The 20,489-nt window shown below is 39.6% G+C and overlaps 2 protein-coding genes across 2 annotated transcripts; both read right to left on the bottom strand.

Annotated features, from left to right (window-relative positions):
- Positions 1 to 2,520: 2,520 nt before the first annotated feature.
- On the bottom strand, positions 2,521 to 10,276 carry dcaf15 (DDB1 and CUL4 associated factor 15). Its single transcript, XM_085162186.1, has 13 exons — positions 10,029 to 10,276; positions 9,373 to 9,470; positions 8,795 to 8,933; positions 8,598 to 8,704; positions 8,350 to 8,495; positions 8,095 to 8,256; positions 6,653 to 7,264; positions 6,472 to 6,563; positions 6,114 to 6,236; positions 4,389 to 4,471; positions 4,191 to 4,295; positions 3,980 to 4,095; positions 2,521 to 3,181 (listed from the first exon to the last, which is right to left on the bottom strand). Exons 1-13 carry the CDS (start codon positions 10,218 to 10,220, stop codon positions 3,126 to 3,128), a joined length of 2,031 nt encoding a protein of 676 aa, XP_085018312.1. The 5' UTR covers positions 10,221 to 10,276; the 3' UTR covers positions 2,521 to 3,125.
- Positions 10,277 to 10,689: 413 nt separating this feature from the next.
- Positions 10,690 to 20,190, bottom strand: khsrp (KH-type splicing regulatory protein). The gene is made up of 18 exons (XM_085162187.1): positions 19,875 to 20,190; positions 18,054 to 18,153; positions 17,918 to 17,971; positions 17,801 to 17,837; positions 17,649 to 17,707; positions 17,478 to 17,549; positions 17,333 to 17,390; positions 16,301 to 16,448; positions 15,667 to 15,765; positions 15,477 to 15,578; positions 15,241 to 15,343; positions 14,718 to 14,842; positions 13,984 to 14,280; positions 13,766 to 13,875; positions 13,581 to 13,666; positions 13,294 to 13,500; positions 12,867 to 13,063; positions 10,690 to 11,617 (listed from the first exon to the last, which is right to left on the bottom strand). The coding sequence occupies exons 1-18, from the start codon at positions 19,962 to 19,964 to the stop codon at positions 11,609 to 11,611; spliced, it is 1,953 nt and encodes a 650-aa protein (XP_085018313.1). The 5' UTR covers positions 19,965 to 20,190; the 3' UTR covers positions 10,690 to 11,608.
- Between the last annotated feature and the right edge of the window lie 299 nt (positions 20,191 to 20,489).

Below are 20,489 nucleotides of genomic sequence, written 5' to 3'. Positions count from 1 at the left end.
TGATGATGGACCAAGCATGTGAGTATGGTGACTAGGGCTGCCACAAACGATTATTTTGATAGTCGACTAGTCACCGATACTAATCAGATCATGCATCCATTGGACGTAAAACGTATTCAGCTGTGTAAAAACTATAACTTCTCTCAGCCAAACCGATTTACTCAGGAACAAATAAAATACTAAAAAAAGCCAAACAATAACATTTTGAAGTTATCTAAGTGATTTATATATATTTAACCTGAGTAGCGAAAGACGGCAGTGGGTTTGAAAACGATTTGCCGGGAGTCCGGTGTTCTCAGCGGCTCTAGTGAGCCGTGACCCCGGCTAGCTATCGAGCTAGTGGGTAACAGACGTCCCCGAAAACGTCGGAGCAATTTTGAAAATATGTGGTGTCTTGATAAACTGAGCAGATATTTGAGGTTTATACCTCGCCTGAAAATATGTTAAACGTTTATTTTGTGACCCAGAAAGAATAATAAGAGTAATATTAAAACTAACTAGCTGCCGCCATTGTTGTAAACTGAGCTGGGCTATGAATTCTGGGACACAGCTTCTTCTTATTCGGGGTTTAACGGCAGCTGGCATCCTTGTACATGCAGTGCTGCCATCTTCTGTTTCAGTCCGCTATTACACTCTTAAATCCTACTACTTATTCCTGCGTCTTTTGTGATCTTACAAAGCTTCAAACGACGCATCGACTATTAAATCAGTCGTCGACGATTTTGATAGTCGACGTAATCGTGACTAGTCGACTAATCGTGGCAGCCCTAATGGTGACTTAAGATTAACCCCCTCAAAGAGCACACGCTCAACCAGCAGCAATGTGTGAGTGTAGGACTAAGGGGAAAAGAAAAAATATTATAATGGTAGTGGGATGTCCCTCAGGACCATCTGATTACAAAGATGTCACCAAAGAACATTACAAAGGAGAAAAAAAAGTATGTTTACATTTATATATAAATATATATATATGTGAGAGCAGGCTACAAAAATCTGACTCGAATTAAAATTAACCGCGAACTGCGATGTCATACAAACTGTGCCGTGGATTCTGTCCCTTGCTTGTGCTGCAGAACCATTTCTGAACGAGGTTCTTGCTGTTATTCTGAAGACCTTTGTACTTAAACCTGTGATCAATGTTTGTAGCTTTATTCTCACTGTTATAACTAAAGAGATGTGATTGCTATCAAAACTTGTGCCAGACTGTTTTTCCTTCATTTCCTGTGTTGTTCTTGGAATTTCTTTCTTAACCACATTTTCCAACTGGAGGTTGGTTTGGGGATGTGCAGTTTGGTTTGGGAGTCCTCAAAATGAAACAAAGGCTGTAATGGAATTGTCCCAAAAAATGACCACCTTTGTTTTCATAATATTTTTTTCTTTGACTTATTTAAACCTAACGGAGACTCAGGAAAAGAGAACCTGAGGGCTCAGAGAAGACCTGCTCTAGATGTTGTGGGGCTGTTGCCACTGATGCCCCTCTGCAACATCGGATGTCAGGGGCAGTTCCTCTGGTTTGGCAAACTAAGGCAGCAGACTTTTGATCATATAGCCATTTCAGGGGCATCATGATCCTCAACCTGCCTGGGAAAGTTTATGCCACGGAGAATGGGAGTACATCCATTAGTTAAACCTCAGATTCAGGAAGAATACTTTGGTGGGAGTTTGCAGAACTGATTGTGTCCCTCATTCATTCTTTGGTTCTTATACAAATTAATGCTCAGGTTGTACAAGTCAGACCTGATGGATGGCCCGGGGGTCTACTTCAGCTAAAAGTAGATCAGGGACCATTTAATGAACAGTAAAAGGTAAACCTAAATTTAAGTTTCTCTGTACTTAAATTATATATTATCTGGGACATTGTAGTATTAAAATTGATTAGACTACAAAATTGTTCTATTAATACATTCAACTAGTGAAATAAAAAAAAAAATAAAAAACTATAAATGTCAAATTATACAGATCTGTTTTATGGCTGTAGAAGGAGATGAACAAAATCTGATAAATATTCCAAAAGGTCTTTAGGCTTCAGACGACCAAACTGAAAATGTAACAAAGAATAAAAATTCTGACGGTTAGGAGCTCATGGCACCCTTTTAGCCTCACTGCAAATACCCAGTACTACCCTAACAGACCCAAAACTCAGTTGCTTTATGGATCGTGCAGATCTCACACGTTGACAAGACTGTACGACGTTTAAAGAAAAACAAAACACGTTTGTGTTTTATTTGCATGTTAATTGGTTAAACATGTGGAGTACTTTTACCTCTTCTCTGTGCATGTTTTCCTTGAGCCAAACCAGCTTTTTGTGTATTTATAATGTAAGTTTAGTACTAGACAGTGTGATGTCTGTTCCAATGTTGGGCCTGTTCTATACAAATGGTTCTAGTTAGGGAACCAGCACTGCTTCAGCTGAAGTCACATGACAACTTTTGTGGTAATTATTTCCCCTCCAGGCAAGAGCTTCTCTGCAGACTGTTGGATTATTTTCATGTATCCAGTTATGATCACAGCACACTCATAACGCTTTTGAACATTTTATTTAAACAAAAGATCCCAGCAGAATACAGTCTGTATTCCATGCTGTCACTCATACAGCACAACAGCAGCCAGCTAAGCAGGTGACTCCTGCTTCCACTGACGAGGGTTTAAAAAAACAAAAATGGAAATCAAGTGAAGCAGTAGAGTTTTTCAAATTTCAAATACTGCAGCCTTACACACAGCTGGACAGAGCTGGTCCACACTGGATGAGAAACGAGTTCAGAAGCAGCAAAATCTGTTACATTTCTCACACACCCACCTTGTGCACATCACACAGGTACAGATATCACATACATTCAGTTATTCGCAGACAATAAAACTGCCTTAATGTATAAAAACAAAAGTAAAAATGAAGTCTTTGTTCAGTCCAGCTCTTGGTTTTGGTTGTTACAACAATTCAGTACACAATTACAAAAAACACACAAAAACCTTTACAGTATTTCATCTGGTTCTTTGTTCGGCTTTAGCAACACGTGCTACAAACGGAGCCTCTGATTAAGGTCGATACTGCAGGTGAGCTCATGTCAACGTGTACTTCTGTGTGCTTTTCTTTATGTTGTTTGGACACATGTGGATCTCTTCTTCCTTCACAATACAATCCAGGTACACCGGTCACTATCTGCCAACACTTGCAGAGATGAGCCTGCAGGTGAGAAAAGAGCGGGACTTAACTTTCTCTCTTTTTTTCTTTTTAATTTATTGATACAAAAGATGAAAGCTAAAAATAAAAAAGTTTTTAACCCTCTGGAGGCAGGCGTTGCCGATTTGCAAGTTAAAAACTAACAACCTGATTACCCCACATACATATTTTATGAGTTTTTTTTACTCAGAAGTACCACTGCAGGACTTGGTTGTGCATTAGCAACAAAAGGTTTAATTTGAGCCTGAGAGGGTTAAGGAAGAGAAGTCAGATCTCTATTTCTTTTTCACTATAAGGAAGTAACATTAGTTTGGATTAAAGCTGCGCAGTGGATCAGTCTTTACTTTTTTCTCAGTTGACTTCTAGTATTAAGCTTAGTAATTTAATAGATGAGGTGGAATGTGATTTCATCATTGGTAACATAAAAACTCATCCCATATACTTAAAAAACAAAGCAATCAATTCATCTTTTCAATCAGTCAGAAACATTAGTCCAAATACACAGGTCCTTAACATCTGAGAAGTCTCATCTTTTAATGTTTTTGATGTGCTTTTGGTCTCTAAACAGGGGGTACAGAAAGCCTATTGCTGTCAAATGATTGGTCCTAAACACAGAAACAAAGTGCAGTATTTTTTTTGGGACTAGAAAGTGAAAGGCTCTCTTGTTTATTCTGATCTTCTATCTTACAGCTCACTAAGGCCTCATTTCTCCAAAAAGGACTTAACATTTGGCAGTTTTTATTTTTGACAGATTTATTTGGGAGGATTTATGTTCATCTGTTTCTGTGTCTATATACTCACCCTTGTGGAGAGCTTCATTGGTCATGCGGTTGATGTAACGGGAGCTGCTCTCGGGGACAAGCCACTTCATCACCGTGTTCACACAGGACTTCCTGTACGAACTCCAGACGGTCCCACTGACGGACAGACAAAACCTTTCAATACAACTGAACTAACGAGAAACAGGAGGCAGAGAGAACCTGTGTATGTGGTACAGGCTTGCAGGGCTCACCTTGTCTGACCCTTGACTTCTGTGAGGTCGCCAACACCCACAGTGCGACACACACCCGTGTTGAGGTCCCAGCTAACCTGCAGGTTGGAATGGTATGTGTTTGGCCTGAAAACAAAAAGAGCCACCGGGTAAAAAATCCAAGGCGGGTGAAACAGGTGAGGGTCGAGGTGCTTTAGGGTAAAAGAGCAGGCGAAGTACCTGCAGTGCTCCTCGTCAGAGTTGGAGAATGCTAGTAACAGCAGACCAATGTTGATCATCACAATGTTGCTGTCTGGACACACCTGATACACATCAAAAACATGTTACCTACATGCAAAGTGTTCTTCAATGGTTCATGCACTAAATGTATGAAATTAAAATGAAGGAAATCAGAAATTTCCTAGTTGGAGAAAATTAGTGGACTAGAATTTCTTTTTTTTTTTTTTAAAAAACTGCTAAAAATTCATACAATCTAATGAACAGGCTTAAACACTGACTGTGTGTATTTAAGCCTTGCTTTTTTTATTTTTAATTTGACCAGAAAGTCCCTTGAGATTAATATCTCTTTTCTTTTTTCAAGGGAAGCATAACCAAGGAAACAAAAGCCTGCAAAAATGATAAAGCTGCATTTTCCATAAACAGACAGCAACACATAATCTAAAATCCACCTCTGGAGCAACAGTTGCACTCTACAGTTACAGAATCATTTATAAGCTCTTTAAACCCATCAGCGAAACAAAAACATTAACCTTTAGTTCTTGTTGTTATGAAGGTTACTCTGTGACCAAGGTGCAAAATAAGAGAACACTATGCCTCCAAGTTCTGCAAAAATACAAGTATCCTTAAGAGGTCTAAACGAGGAAAGAATCTTAAGTGTAGGTTTGTGACAAATCAGGAAGACTTTACTCCATTTGGCTTTGTAGTTAAAAATATACAAATAATAATAATAATAATAATAATAATAATAATAATAATGTGTATGTGTTAGTCCCCGTAGGGAAATTACTCCTCTGCATTTAACCCATTCACCTAGTGAAGCAGTGGGCAGCCACCCGGGGAGCAGTGTGTAGGGACGGTACCTTGCTCAGGGGTACCTCAGGGTAGGCGTTCAGTGGGGTCGAACCCACAACCTTCCGATCGTGGGGACAATAATAAAAACCGAATTTAACCTTCAATTACTTCATTTAGGGCTCAATATGTTCTCTAAACCTGAGTTTAAGATTCACAAAGGCAGGTATTTTTTAGGATGACACTTTTTCAATTAAGTTCCAAGATATAAATACCAACATGATCTGAGATCTGAGAGCAATTATAATTTGGAAAGTAACAAACAAACTATTAGAATCAACTTTAAACAATGCAACACACCAGCCTGACTCAGAGGAGAGAAAGCTGAGGACTGTTTAAAACTAAGATTCACATTCTTTAAAAATCAAATTATATTTTAAATGTCGCTGAAATGTACACTTTGAGCTGTGCATAATATTGCTCACACTCAATATCAGATTAGTTGTTTTGCAGGCTGCTGTCTACATGTTGTAGCTGTGTCCCGTCACTAGCAACCAGTATTAAAAAAAAGAAAAGAAAAGTGGAACAACTAGTCTATGGACTTCTCTTGCTTTTGTTTGCAGTTGCAGATGATGATGTAACATTTTGGAACAAACAGTCACCATACCTTACTAAAACAACCAACTAGTGGCTGCAGCGTCAGCTGACTGATAAGTTACACAGCTTAGTTTTTAAGACCCAAAGGTTTAATGAGAACTGGTATTTGCAGTCCACGCCGTGACGCAACATGAAAGTACTGTTTTAATACCGTAAGACTTTATAATAAACACAATAAAAACAGTCTGCATATATGACAAGTTTCATAAAAGCTACAGCAACCTTGAGTCAGGTGTAAATTAGACAATGCGAGTGTCCTGATCGTGTGTGTGTGCTGACCTCTAATATCACAACATCATAGTCACTAAAGGAGCAGAACTGTGTGGCCCAGGCAGCATCACTCCTGATCACCTCATTGATTAGATATTCAAAATCCAGAGTCAGCTGCTCAACACAAACACTCTGCAAAACAAAAAGTACAAATTCATGATCAACCACACACACAAACATACTCTGTACGTGTCCAAACTATCTCAGCTTTGCCTCTCTACCTTTGTCTTCAAAGTGTCTAATTCATGTCCATTCTGGTTACTCAGCCCTGTAACTCCAACATCCCCAGGACAGTTCTTACTTATTCTTTACTGCTACTTCCATACATGTTCTCCATTGACTTTACAGTCACATGCACAACACCTACCTGTCCACTGTGTGGCCCTGTAACCAGCTGGAGGTTACGTCCTTTCAGATCTGTGACTGTGAAAGGCAGCTGGACTTTATCATCTTCATAACCTAGAAAAACAAATGAGGAAGAAATGCCAGTCAGCATCTTTGGATCTGACCGGACACATTCTTTGACTCTCTCTTTTATCATCTCTCACCTCCTGCACCTCCTGCATTCTGCTCTGCTGCCCCTGGCTGTTGTAAGCGGTAGTGTAGGCGTGAGTAGTTTACATATCCAGGCTCACTGGGGCTGGCTTCCTGGCATGAAGACATAGTTGGAGTGGCTGACGGGGATGAGGAAGAAGAGGCGGGAGACATCACTTGTTCCGATACCTGTGGCAGACTATGGCTAACACCTGAGGTTAATGGTTGTAGTAAATTAGTCCTTCTCTCTTCTACGCTCAACCCTTTACAACCACCCTCCTCTCTCACAGTCTCTGCAATGGTCCCTTTGTCTCCAGTTGTCTGTACTGCCTCTTTTACACCACCATCAGACGTTCTCCTCTCCCCCTGGCCCTCACCATCTTTCCCTCCTCCCTGGGCTCGCCTGAAAAGGTCAGCAGCAAACTCCCGGGCTCGCATCGCTGCTTGTGAATGGCTAGGAGATGAGGGGACTGGAGTGGGTCTGCTAGGTGGAAGTCTACGTTCAGGAGATTCTTGAGGTAGTGAGGAAGAAGAGACCAAAGGAGAGGAGGAAAAAGACGTCGAAGCTTGACTTGACAGGGCTGCTCTCTTTGTGTAAAGGATTTGCGATGACTGACCCTGTTTACCTGAAGCAAACACAAAGAAAAAAGAATGAAAAAAATAATAATGATAAAATCAGACAGCAAAACATCACTGATGTTTTTTTTACTCTTGAAGACACAAACATTTTTAGGCCTCTACTCAGTGTAGCACTGTTCCTTCTAATCCTATCTGTAGATAAGAGTGTTGCAAAACTTCTGAATCTTTTCACTGTCACCATCTCGGTGTTTTGCAATGAGATGTGATGAGCAAGGTGCACATCTGAGAAACCGAGCACTACCACACATTCACAGGCTTTTACCCACTTAGCGACTCAAAAACAGACCAAAATCAACAAACTCAACATCACGGTTTATAGAACTTGAAACTTGTGACTCATAACCTAAGTGTCTACTGAAGTCACAGATTAGGGGAGATGAGAGCAATTTCCCTATTTGCAATCGTAAGTGATTTTGCAACCAGTGCAAAATCACTTGCCTGCTGGCAAACAGAAAGAATGCAGAATTGAGGCGCTTCCAACACTGCCTTTCTCTTTTATGCTCAGAAACCGCATCCATTATATTACCAGTCTGTGTATGTGCACAGTCTGCACTGGGTCTCACAAGTGCATAATGTGCAAACATACATTATATATGTACAGTTACATGCTACAAGCACATATGGATGAATGAATAATATATTAGCATTAAAGTCACTTGTGAGTCTGGGTGGTCTGAAATTTTCAGCTGCGTAAACCCTTGTGGACTCATTGATAAGGAAATTCATAATGTGGTGATCTTAAATCCATAAAAACCTTATCTGAAGCATTATAAAGAGATGAGAAATGTGGCAATTTTACTATTTGTGTGTGTCTTACCTGGGCAGAGTGAGATGCCACAGGCTACAAGAGAGTAGCTAGTGTTTAACAGAATGACCTGGTCCTTCTTAAGCTGGAAAGCTGGCTGAAAAGTGGGGAACGGATATACCACCTGGTACCTGCTGTTGAGCACATATCCGTGTTCAAGACACTCACCACTTCCTGTGGAAAAAAAGTGATAATGTCTGATGAGAGTGAGAGAGGCAAACGTAATGAGAGCAGTGAAGTAGTAGCTCTGTATGTGTTTTTGTTAACCTGTGCGTATAGTAGTGACTGAAGGAACAGGACAGCACTGAGCGCAAGGTTTAGGAGGCGGCATGGAGGCGATGGTGATGTAGATGTCTCTATTGTTCTCATCACTCATCATTAGATTCATCAGGACTGAGTTGGAGCTGCGTGTACTTAGCAGAAACATACACACCAACACATAATTTAGCCATCACTACCTGTGGCTTGCAAGAAGGTTATTTTTGCCACTCATAAATATAATTATCATTCCTTACTTGAAGCCGAAGATGACAATTTTGGAGTGATCATTTGGCCACTCACATACTGTAAGGTACAGGTCACTGTAGATTTCCTCTCCTGCAAACAGTCGCACATGATGGACCTAAAGAGAAACCAAAGGAGTTAAAGAAAATAAAAAGAAATTCTACAATTATATTTATATATTACAATTAGAACCACCTCAAGTTTTTACCTGCTTGAGTCTGCTGTGCAGGTTAAACTCCCACCAATAAAGATGATAAGTATAGAAAGAGAAATCATCATCTTCTCCACAGTCACTGGTGTAAGACAGAACGTAGCGTCCACATTTGGTGAAGCCAAGAAAGATGTGCCTGAAAAATAAAAAGATAAAGTACTGGTGTCATATATGCTCCAGAATGAACAATACAAAATAACAACAATTACCCACCAGACATCCTCAGAATCTGCCAATTCCTTTTTTTAAAAAAAAATACAGTAATGTTATCATATTCAAAGAACATATGGAAAATTTTATTTTCATACTATGAATATTTTCTGAGTACCAGGTACTGAAAGTACACCAGAGGCGGGTGGAAACGTGCTTTTAACAAATTTTTTCCAGCATCTTTGAACCCTCATAACTTCAAGAGACAGCCATGTGTCACAAGTGTCAACAGCTCTGATTCAGTCACCAATAATCCCAGTCTATTTGAGATGCAGCCAGTGTGGTATACATGCATGTAATGAAGCATACTGTGCCAGTCAAGGTTCTTTAATCACAGTAAAGCAATGCAGTAAACACATACGTACCCTGCTCTCAGGAACTCCTCGCTTACAATGTTCTTCAATGGTACACACACTCGAGGTGGCAGCTTCCTGAACAGGCGCTGTGAAAACTGCCCTGACAGCTGCAGGACAGAAACCACAGTGGAGGTAGATATAGCTAATTAGCACACGGTGTAACATAAAAAGCCCAAAATACTTTGCAATTTTGCTGTGCTTTTGTTCATCTTCGTGTAATGCCCAGCACAGTAAGAACACGAACAGTACATGAGCTACGCCTAAAGCACAGAGACTGCCATTAAATCTGAGGTGTTCTGCTGCGGTTGAATAAACGCTAAAGCTGACTGGTAAAGTTAAAACTCATATCAAATAGACCTTTACAAATGTGGCTTAAGTGACTAGCACTTTAACACGGTTCGGTTGCATTAAAATGTGTATGTTCCATCTGCAAACCAACTCGGGAAGTAAATATCATAACATAGAGCAGGGAAGCTGCATTGTTTTACAGTTTGGAGCATTAGCCAATTAGCCACCTGCCAGCCGTTGGCTGTTATTAAGTTAGCCGCGGTGCTAGTTAGCAGCTAGCTCCTAGCTGGCCTCAGAAGCTCCTGAAACCGTAGAGGCCTTCTCTTTGACGGCTCATTCTAAACCTTTCTCGTCAGGTCCTGCGGATGCATGCCTACCTTTCCACGCATAAGAAGCTTCACGACATGGTCTTTGTGTTTTCTTTGGCTTTTCTGTTTGCTGTCGTCCTTTTCAGATTTCGAGCTGGGCGCCATCTCCCCCTGAACTGTTGTTCCCCGTTGCCCGTCAGAGGCCCGTCCCGATTGGCTCACAGGCTGCACGGGGCGGCTCTCACTCGCCAGTACTCGCATCCATCAAAACCCCAAACAAAAGTAAGGCACGACAAGGGGAACATCCCGAGGGAAGCAACCACAAAGGAAGACATGCATGCGTTTGTGGGTTTTTTCTTTTTACGTGCCCAGAATTTTAGTTACAAATAGGCAGGTGTGAAAATTCTTCTTAGTGATCTGATATAAAAATAACCTGGGAAAATTTGTCAAGACATTAAGAATGAGATGATATATATGAAGATGTTTAGTGAGATTGTGATGTCCACTTGGCTTTTTAATTTTTATTATTTTTATTTATCTGATCTTATCTAATATTTTGGGTAATATTTTGTATCCCCTACAATATTATTAAAGAGGCTATAGTTTTTATCTCAGTGTTGAAAACTTTCAAATATGAATAAAAAACATTAAACTTGAAAGAATAACTTTCATTTTAGGCATATTAGCTAATATGGCATTACAAACAGCACAGGGGATTATCACACAAGACTGGTAATTGAATGTTTTTATTTAAGTATTTAAAAACAAGCTGTAAAAAACAAAACAAACAAAAAGAAAAAAAAATCAGCATACAATAAGAGAACTTACTGGAAAAGAGACTATTCTTTTCATTGTAAAGATGTAGAAATGAAACCAAGGGCAGTCAAGCACACAAACACATACATGCACAAACAACCAGCCTACATAACTGCAGGACAGTTAGTGCCTTATTACAGCCAACTTACACACAGTCTTCTGTTCAGTAGCATACACTGTATACAGACACACAAGACTTGCCCCTTGAGGAAAAAATCACAAAGAATGTAATTAAAAATAAGAAATTATGACAGCAGGGAGAAGTTCACCTGCAACTTAAACACTGGAATCTTTTTTTTTGTAAAAAACTGAAGTTTAAAAAAGTACCAAGAACAAGAAGAAGAAGAAGAAAAAAAAAAAGACCAACAACTTCTGCCATACAAACATAATTTTTTGAATATATTCAAAATACTGCTAGACAGTTTTTACCTTCAGCAAACAGAAGGGGAAAACTACTGACATGTGAGTCATTGTTGAGATGCTGTTGTGCTAGCTTGCAAGCAACGATGCTTATTATTTCACATTTAAGAAAAAAATTCCAAACCATCTGATGTATTACAAGGTGAAGGTGATGTGAAGGGGTAAGTTAGTGCTTTTTTTCAATACATCTGCAAAACGCATTCCCTTTTGAATTTCATTTAAAAAAAAATAAAAAATTAAACAAACAAACAGGAAGGTTTGAATACAAAATGTCTGCGAGGATGAGTTAACCACAGGCTTATTGTCCTATTAAAGCCCAAAAAACTGGGAATTAAAAAAAAACAAAACACAAACAAACAAAAAAAACAAGCCCGGAGATTCAACACATCCGCCCAACAGAACAAGTCACACGTTTACTGGGCCTGAAAAGAAGAGAAGAGATGTCATAGAGAAGCACTGATCAAGTCACACTAATAAAAGACAAAAATGTTCTTACAATCAACATCAACAGTTGATGTAGTATATGTCCTGGTATTAACCTTTAAAAAAAAAAAAAAGAAAAAAAAAAAGGCTTTGTCTGTTTTCTTTAACCATTTTCTTTTAGTATTAAGTTTTACCATATTTTCTAGTTCTTCTCAAATTCAGTTGATATACCCTTATGGTACTTAAGAGTCATTTTAAATTTTGATTCATAAATGTTTATTTGCTTTGTTCCATCTTCTTGTCAGTTATCTGTAAAATCTGTTGAACTGAAGGTAACTTGCATGAAAGGTGCCAAATAAATAATTCAACGTAAATGCCATTTCCATCTTTAGACAGAAGAATATGGAAAGTACTGATGTATTTGATTTAAGCTACTGGTTGAGAAGATTAACCCAAGATAAAACATCCCTGGTTTATATAAAAAAAAAATTTTTAAAAAAAAGAGAGAGAGATTTATCAGGAGACAGCACTCTACAGCTCCAGAAGAGTTACAAGGTTACATTACTTTAGTTTTAATATATTAATGTGTTAAGCACTTAAGTTACCTAGGCTACCTTTGTGCTCACATTTGACTTTGAAAGTGTTTGAAAACGTTAAGCATTCGTTTGAATTTTTTCCTCATCTGAAACATATTCTTTCGGATGCTGCCCTTTTTCAGGTCATCACATCTCCTCTATCTCACCCCATCCCCACCATCCTCCTCTGTCACACTAATCCTCTGCATGTTCTCCTTCACTACATCCATCAATCTTTTGTTTTGTTAGGGGGAATCCTACGTGTAATTGAGCTTAACTTCATCGGTAAACTCATACCTGTGATGGTTGGAAACATCATCGCTGGCCTTTTGACCAACCCACTTTGACATAGATGCATATACATTTTTGCATGTTACCATTCCAACTGAACTACAAATCACATATAGCCTGATCTTGCTTTTTACTCCATCTTTACATAAGGCGGTGTCCATTTGTTACCCTGCTGCCAGAACAGTTTTGTAGCCTACCATAATGTTATCTCATAGCTGTGAGGATCACTCTATTATCCATTTTTACAGAATTCTATACACAAAATTTGGGGATTATTCCCAAATTATTATTATTTTTAATTAATTACATATATAGGTAATTAATTAATTTAGTTTACCCCCTTCCAAGCAGCCATGAGGTCAGTTTTAAACATCAGCCATACCTGTTGTCCCTGCTGTGGAGCAGCTGCTTGTCCAGGAGCCTGGCCTGTCTGTCCATAGTAGGCAGCCTGCTGTCTGTAGTACTCAGCCCAGGCTGCACTGTAGTCCTGCTGGCCACCAGGTGCAGCTCCTCCTGCTGCAGCTGCTGTGGGGGCTGCTGGTGTGCCTGGAGCAGCTGCTGCCCCTCCTGCTGGCTGAGCTGGAAAAGAAAAACAAGTGCAAACATACATTATATATGTACAGTTACATGCTACAAGCACATATGGATGAATGAATAATATATTAGCATTAAAGTCACTTGTGAGATGGCAGCACATTCGACGGTTGTGACTTTTTAAATTCTTTAAGAATTAAATATTTGAAGTTGTTAAAGGCTGTCAGTTACAGACTGTAATACACATTATTTACTCAAAATTAGTTCCAACTTACTCATGCCCATCTTCTTATAATACTCTTCCCAAGCCTTAGTGTAGTCTGGCTGACCACCAGCAGTCTGGGCTGCCTGGCTCTGGTCCCCTGGTGCTGCTGCTGCAGGAGCTCCTGGACTCTGAGCTGGCATTGTCCCCCCTGGCTGCTGCCCATAATATTGTGCATAGTAGGCTGCCCATGCTGCATTTGGGTCTGCTGCAGCCTTATCTAATTGGGAAAGATGAAATCCAGTTGAGGAATAAATCAAGCAATGAAACCAACAAAAGAGAAATAAATAAAGGACTTACTGGGGTCATATGGATTTGGTGCTTGCCACTGCTGATAGGCATTTCCCCAACCCTGAGAATACTGGGGACCACCTGGTGCAGCTCCACTGCAGAGAGACGGGACAGTTAAAGCATAAACCACCTACTTATATGAGTTAACCCTGAAAGAAAACACACTGGCACAACTATTTACACACTGTACTCACTGAGGAGCTCCACCAGGAGGCCCTGCATTATAAGGGTTCGGATTATAGGGACCCATTGGACCAGGTGGCCCTCCTGGACCAGAACCACCACCCACAGGACACAATGGAGCCTGGAAAAACAGGGAATAAAAATCATTATACCAATAACTTCAGACTGCATGGGATCTTTAGGCAGCTGCTTAAAGCCATTCTCTGCTTTGTAAGTAATGTGAACCTACCTCAATCTTCTCTTCTATAAGCTGCTTTGCATGATCAATCTGTTGTGGAGACCCTCTGATGATGAACAGTTTGAAATTCGGGTCACCGTTTGGAGGTGGCTGACGAGATATCTCCACAAATGCACCAGTTTGCTGGTTGATGGACTTGACATTCTCTCCTCCTCTGCCAATAACAAGCCCACATTTGTGAGCAGGGATGGAGAAAGTCATCTCACCTCCTGGTGGACCCCAGTTCCCTTGGCCTCTACCCTGCCCTCGGCCACCCTGTGGCATACCAGAACCAGGACCCGGTGGACCCTGTGAAAGAAACATGCCACATTCTTTTTAATTAACACAAAATTCAACATTAAAATTTCTTAAAGAGGCCCTTATTAAACATGTGTAACATTTCAAATAATGAGGTCAGTGTATATAAAAATTATCCCTGGGTGCCAAAACTTCAGGCTGAAGACTGACTTAATGGTCATCTCAGCCACACAGCTTTGGCCCCACCCACTTTGTGTTTGCACCTTCTCTGTTTAAAGGCTAGCCTTTCTAGAGAGGAAAAGAGAAGCTAAAATGATCTGTTTCATACACATAACCTGAGGGGCTGCATAAACACCCAGTATGCAATAAATAAGGATTATTTGGAATCATGCAAAGCTACTCTAGCATAATCCAAGAAGAAAAAATATGGAGTTTAAATTGAGCATTTTAAACTACATCCCCTGCCCATCTCTTCAGCGTGTACTTACCCCTTGCCCACCCTCCTCTCTGGCACGGATGCTCTGTAGCAGGTCAGTGATGATCGAGGCAGCGTGCTGACACTGGTCTGGTGGACCCATAATATGAGCAATCTTTTCAGGACCTGTACCATCATCTGTAAAGAGTAGGAAAATGACAGTTGGGTTTATTGATGAGAGTCCACACTGAGACAAAAACAAACAAACAAACAAACAAAACTTTCCAGCCACCAATACTGAGTAGATGTATGTATGGTATAAATGTGAACATCCTAGGTGACTTCCTTCTCAGTTATCACACCCACAAGACTTTCAGAAAATTTGAGCTCTGACCTTGACCTCAAGGTCAAAGTCACGATTCAAACTCATCCAAGATTTGTAGCAGATGCACCTATGGTATGAATTTCAAAACGATGTCATCTCATTTTCGAGTTATCGTATTCCCAACTTGGGTGTCCACGTCGCCCACCTGCCCAGTGGGGTGAAGATATTTTTCGATTTTATTACATGCAGTGAAAGTAGAGTGAGAGTGTACCTGGTTTAAACTGTATTTTCACGCCAGCATCACTCTGGATCTTCTTGATCATCTCTCCACTGCGACCAATCACAACTCCCACAGAGTGCCGCGGGACAGCTATCTGTAACATTAAATAAACACTTAACCATTCAGAGTTGATGTGTCTCACTTATAGAACTATGAAACACATGCAGTAGTCTGAACGTTTAGCTGTAACTGTGCAGGTCAAATTCAAACACACTGTCTTTACTCACTTCTATGCCCCCTCCTCCCATCCTTGATCCATATTCGTTCCTCTCTCCAAAACCCTGATGTTCTCTCTCTCGTAGGATCTCATTAACCATCTCCTTAGCTTGCTAGAAAGGCAACACAATGAAAAATTTTAACCAACAGCAGCTTAACATATTTCCCGCACAAATGAAACCACTCAACCCAAAATGGTACCTGGACTTTGTATGGGTCTCCAATGATACGAAGAGGTTTATCAATGTTGGGTGGCTGCGACGCATCTTGGATAAGAATCATTTTGACTCCAGCTCGCTCCTAAGAATTAAGGAAGAGGTATATTACAGACACATGGCAGATTAACCAAACTTCGGCACATTAGACTGTCCATTTGTTGCACTGGGATTTCGTACTATGTATGTGATATGTCAGGTGTTATTTGTAATAATAATTTTTTTCCAAATATTTTTATGCTTTCATTTCTACAGCTCCCTCTCCCATCTTGGAATTAAAAACAACCTTCAGGAGATGGTCTAAATGTTTAAAGTCACTTTATATGACCTTGAGATACCTCAGGTTCTAAATGTTACTCCTGATTATTAAGGCCTTTCTTGGCACAAATCAAAACAATTAACTGTTCTGTTTTAGTTTTCCCCATCTTCAAGTTTGCAACTTTGATTGTTACTTTAATTATATACTTAATTTTGTGCATTTTATGCGCACATTTGTTTGCGTTACTAGTTTGTGCAACCACTGATCTCTGCAATCTTACAAAAGCAGTGTTGCTGGCTATCTTTTCCTGGTTAAATAAATAATCATCACCATCTGTATAACTGAATGCTGCATGTGTCACCTGCAGTTGTTTGATAGTCTCTCCTCCTTTGCCGATAATAAGGCCAGCCTTTCCAGCAGGGATTATCATCTCTTGCATGGAACTTGACTGACCGTTGGTTGACTCGTGACCTCTGGACACAATGTCATCTAGAATCGCCCTGGCTCTCCTGCAAGCAAATTCATATCAAGGTCATGAAATGATTGAAGAACACAAGGTTAATGTCGCACAGACGCAACCTAGTTAACATTTTACACCATTACTGCAGAAAGTCCAAACAACTTTTACAGCACACAGTATGGCATTGCCTCAGAAAGCTGCAAGGATTTGAACAGGTAACCCTGCCAAATGTTTATAATAAGGACTATCTCCCAATGTGACTGTAGGTACGACCTAGGACCAACCAACAGGAATGCTGCATGAAATAACACGCTGATCCCAAAAAAAAAAAAAAAAAAAAAAATCATGATTGCCTCAAGGAGGACAAAGAATGGGAACAAACTACAGCAGAGTCACAGCCCATGATTCAATTTTTTTTTTTAAAACCACCATGCAGCCAACCTGTCTTGTTGTCCTAGACAAGTTTCATTAGATCTATGTTGCACAGAGTGCCTTAGAACTGATAAAGCTTCTGACATTTTATAGTATCCAAGCAGTTACACAACATGTCCAAATCCCTGAGAGCACGCCAACTTCCTCCAGTCACCTAAAGATTCATGGCATACATACAATAGCAAACAAACAATGATTAGTTTAAGGACCATATTTATGGTTTAAGCTTAATATAGGACACAGACAACACAGAGTCATGTCTTAGAGGCCAAACTCATCCCAATAGTGCAAACCACTGAAACTTAACAAGTACACAGGAAATAAAGATTTCACACAATCTAAAGCTGTACCAGGAGGTTTATCTATCATTTAACTAGGCTGGCCATCAATCTCTTGTTACGACTTCTCCCTACAGATATTAATAATGAAATAAAATTTACCACAAACCAAACTTCTTGACAGCTTTTCCCAATATTTAAAAGACTTAAAGGACCAACTTACTGTATGGCATCGGGTGATCCTGTGAGGGAAATGCTTCTTTCTGGCAGACCAACACTGTCTGTGGATTGATATGATAACAATTATAAATCAAAAGGGACGATGGTATATCGATGAGGCACCGTTTACTTAACTAATCACAGCTCACCGTGTGCAATTTGGACTTTGCAGCCAGATTCTTGCTGAATTTTGTTAATCTGTTCGCCTCCTCGCCCAATGACTTTAAGGAAAACAGAAGAATGTTGAGTTTAGTCTGAACATGTGTAACATAGCAACACGGGAATAATTTGTACAGTTTATGAAGGGTTTGTCTACTCACTGAGCCCAACCATGCTATCAGGCACTCTGCACTCTTCTGTCATTGTGGAGGGCCTTACACTGCAGACACATGATCATGAATAATTTATGACATGCAGTGTTTCAACAATAAACAGCAAAAGGTGTTTACATAAAGAAAAATAAAAGTCAAACCTTTGCTGGGACAGAGCAGCTAGCTGAGCTCCAATAGCTGTAAGAGATTCAAAACTGGTGAGCAGGTGGAAACTGAGCAAAAAGGAGTTATTGCAACTAGAGAATTATTTAACGTACACATTGCAGAATCTCTTTCACTCTGTGATGCTACCTTCTTGGCATCGGGTTCATCTGGAAACAAAAATAATAGTAAGCCTTCAAAGTGGAGTAAAGGAAACTGTAGACAGAGTCCAAGTTTGATCAGATTTTCTACCTCCTTCTTCCAGGGATCGTTTCTGTGATGTGAACGGGTAGCTCTCAGCTCCTCCGTTGTTTGTCGGGGACACACCGTCACCACCAATTTTAGCTGCAATCTGGAAAGAGGTGAATACTGGATTAAACCAGAAACCTTTGCAAAGACACCATTAAGACATCTGAAATATGTCTATTTTGGTAAGAAATCTTTGACATTGCTTGGAGCTTTCAGACATGTTCAGCTCATGTCATATAAATAAAAGATCTTCACATATAAAACTGCAAATCAACAGACACATGAATATATATTTAATTATGAGGAGCTAATGAAGTGCTAATAAATGATGCTCCCACAACATTCAGGGGTTTGGGTTGTTTGTTACAAAGAAAGAGTAGATATTTTGAGAGATGTGAGCATGTGTTAGGTTGGGAAGAATAAACTAATGATAATATTGCAGTGCATTGAATCCCTACAAAACTGATCATCATTCTCTTAATATATATTTGACTACAGATTTGTATCAGACTTTTCATTAACCCTTCACTGCATAGTGCTGATATGGACACTGTCTTGTTTAAGAATTACTGGTACAAATGATTTAGTTATCATTTTAACTCTGGTCATTCTTACAGTCCAAAACAACGTTTAGTTCTGCTCCACATTATAAATTAAAAAGATGTGATCCCCAGGTCTTTTAATGTCCCTTTTGTATCACAGAAAAATGGTTTTAAAAAAAAGCTTTCATGTGTCAAGTGGCTTCCGTTTGGAATAAATGATCTTTAAATGTCCATTTTATCACTGTTTTAAACAAGCTTTGTTTTTGACTTATTGTGTTTTCAGTAAGTCTATTCGTTTCTATTTCTATGTCTATTCAGTATGTTCATTTATTTCTTCTCTAACTGAATAACTTAATAGGTTTGTTTTGTATGAAGGTGTAGTTTAATTTGCTTTTTATTATTGGTTATTGTTGGTTTGTCTTTGTTGTGTTATGCATTATAATAAATATCCTACCACTTGTTGTATAAATGTTTGTTCTGACTCCCTGGGCTTATCCACATATAATTGATCAAATATTAAGTACTTAGTATAATATTAGAAGCCACTTTGAAACATGAGCCATTGTGACTGTGCCCCAAATTAATGGAAGCACGACAGTCAGACAACCCCAAACTAATTTAAATCTAATAAATCAAAGAAACTATAATCCAATGCTAGCAGTCCCTTCAAGTATCACAAATAACCTTCAACGATTTATCAAATTTATCAAAAAATATTAATTTAATATTATCTATATTCAACATCTCAAAATATAACTATCACCAGATAAAATATACGTTTTTTTCTATTTTGTTGAAATAAACAACTATACTTGTTAATGAAAATATTCATTAGCTGAAAAATAACCCTTTACAGGATTTAAACGATGGCTCCTGAACTCTTTTCAGTCAATGATCTACATGAATCAAAACAGCCATAATGCTATAATACAGTTACCTAATAAATGCCTCATAAATGAATGGAGATGATCCCCATATAACAGCTAACCGTTAACTAACGGGTAATAAGCAAATGTTGCTTACTTAGCCCAAGTTCACTAAATTTACCTCAAGGATCGCGGTAGGGACAAACATTTCATTTATGTAACAGAGCCATGCTAACACACACAATTCAATTGCCTCGATCTGAACAGAAAGTAGGGCAAATGAATGGCTTTGCTATTAGCTAGTGTGCTACCTCGCTAACTAAAGCTAACGTTACTGGTCGTTATGCTAGCTGCGGTTTCAGAGCAGCTAATTAGCTCGCCGGCTGACTCCTCTCGTAGTCGAGCGCTTGGATTACCTGTCTGGCTCGCTGAACGGCATCTGCGAAAGCGTCGTTTTTCATTCCTGCTCCGACTCCATTTGATGGCAGAGAGCTGTAATCAGACATGCTGCTCCCAGAGGGCTAACACAAACACGCGCGCGCGCGCACACACACACACACAAAGGGGGAGCAGGCAGGCTGGACAGCTTTGGCCGGGTCGAGCTGCGCAGAAGCGGGAAGGTTAACAGGAGCGTACAGGGAGACACCGATGTGTGTGAGATCTCCTACCACGCCGGCAAACTTCCCTGCTTGAAATAACCAATCAATGCATGTTCGACCCCGGGTTTTCTTCTTCCTCTTCCTTGTACCTTTGAGGGTTAAATTGTTAAAAATTTCAAACACAATAGAAAATGTCGCCTCCATCTGGACTGGAGCGTAGTTGCTCTGAAATTGCACAGAAACCGATGTCTAGTCATCTCAATGGTTTTTCTTTCAATGTGTTCAAGTAATTGTAGGATTTTTAAGTGTATTTTTAGCTTAATAACATTATATCATATATGTAATTTCCTTATGTAGAAATACACCATGAAGACATTGCAATGGATGCTTAAATTGATGTTTATGTAATTGCTGATACAGACAGTGTTTGCT

This window comes from Neolamprologus multifasciatus, chromosome 6 (assembly GCF_963576455.1).
Source record: "Neolamprologus multifasciatus chromosome 6, fNeoMul1.2, whole genome shotgun sequence".
Lineage (NCBI taxonomy): Eukaryota > Metazoa > Chordata > Actinopteri > Cichliformes > Cichlidae > Neolamprologus > Neolamprologus multifasciatus.
Note: the sequence above shows the minus strand (reverse complement) of the source record. Positions and strands in the feature narration are given on the sequence as shown.

Bases quoted from the DNA above. Each gene is read 5' to 3' on its own strand.
- dcaf15 (XM_085162186.1), bottom strand. From the start codon at position 10,220: ATGCGAGTACTGGCGAGTGAGAGCCGCCCCGTGCAGCCTGTGAGCCAA. The intron at 8,705-8,794 runs GTAAAAACTTGA...GTTTCTCTTTAG, and splicing joins TGCACAGCAGACTCAAGCAG to GTCCATCATGTGCGACTGTT. The intron at 7,265-8,094 runs GTAAGACACACA...TGTTTGCTTCAG, and splicing joins TGGCATCTCACTCTGCCCAG to GTAAACAGGGTCAGTCATCG.
- khsrp (XM_085162187.1), bottom strand. From the start codon at position 19,964: ATGTCTGATTACAGCTCTCTGCCATCAAATGGAGTCGGAGCAGGAATG. The intron at 15,766-16,300 runs GTGACACATGCA...CTTAATTCTTAG, and splicing joins AGACTATCAAACAACTGCAG to GAGCGAGCTGGAGTCAAAAT. The intron at 13,667-13,765 runs GTGAGTACAGTG...GTCTCTCTGCAG, and splicing joins CCTCCTGGTGGAGCTCCTCA to TGGAGCTGCACCAGGTGGTC.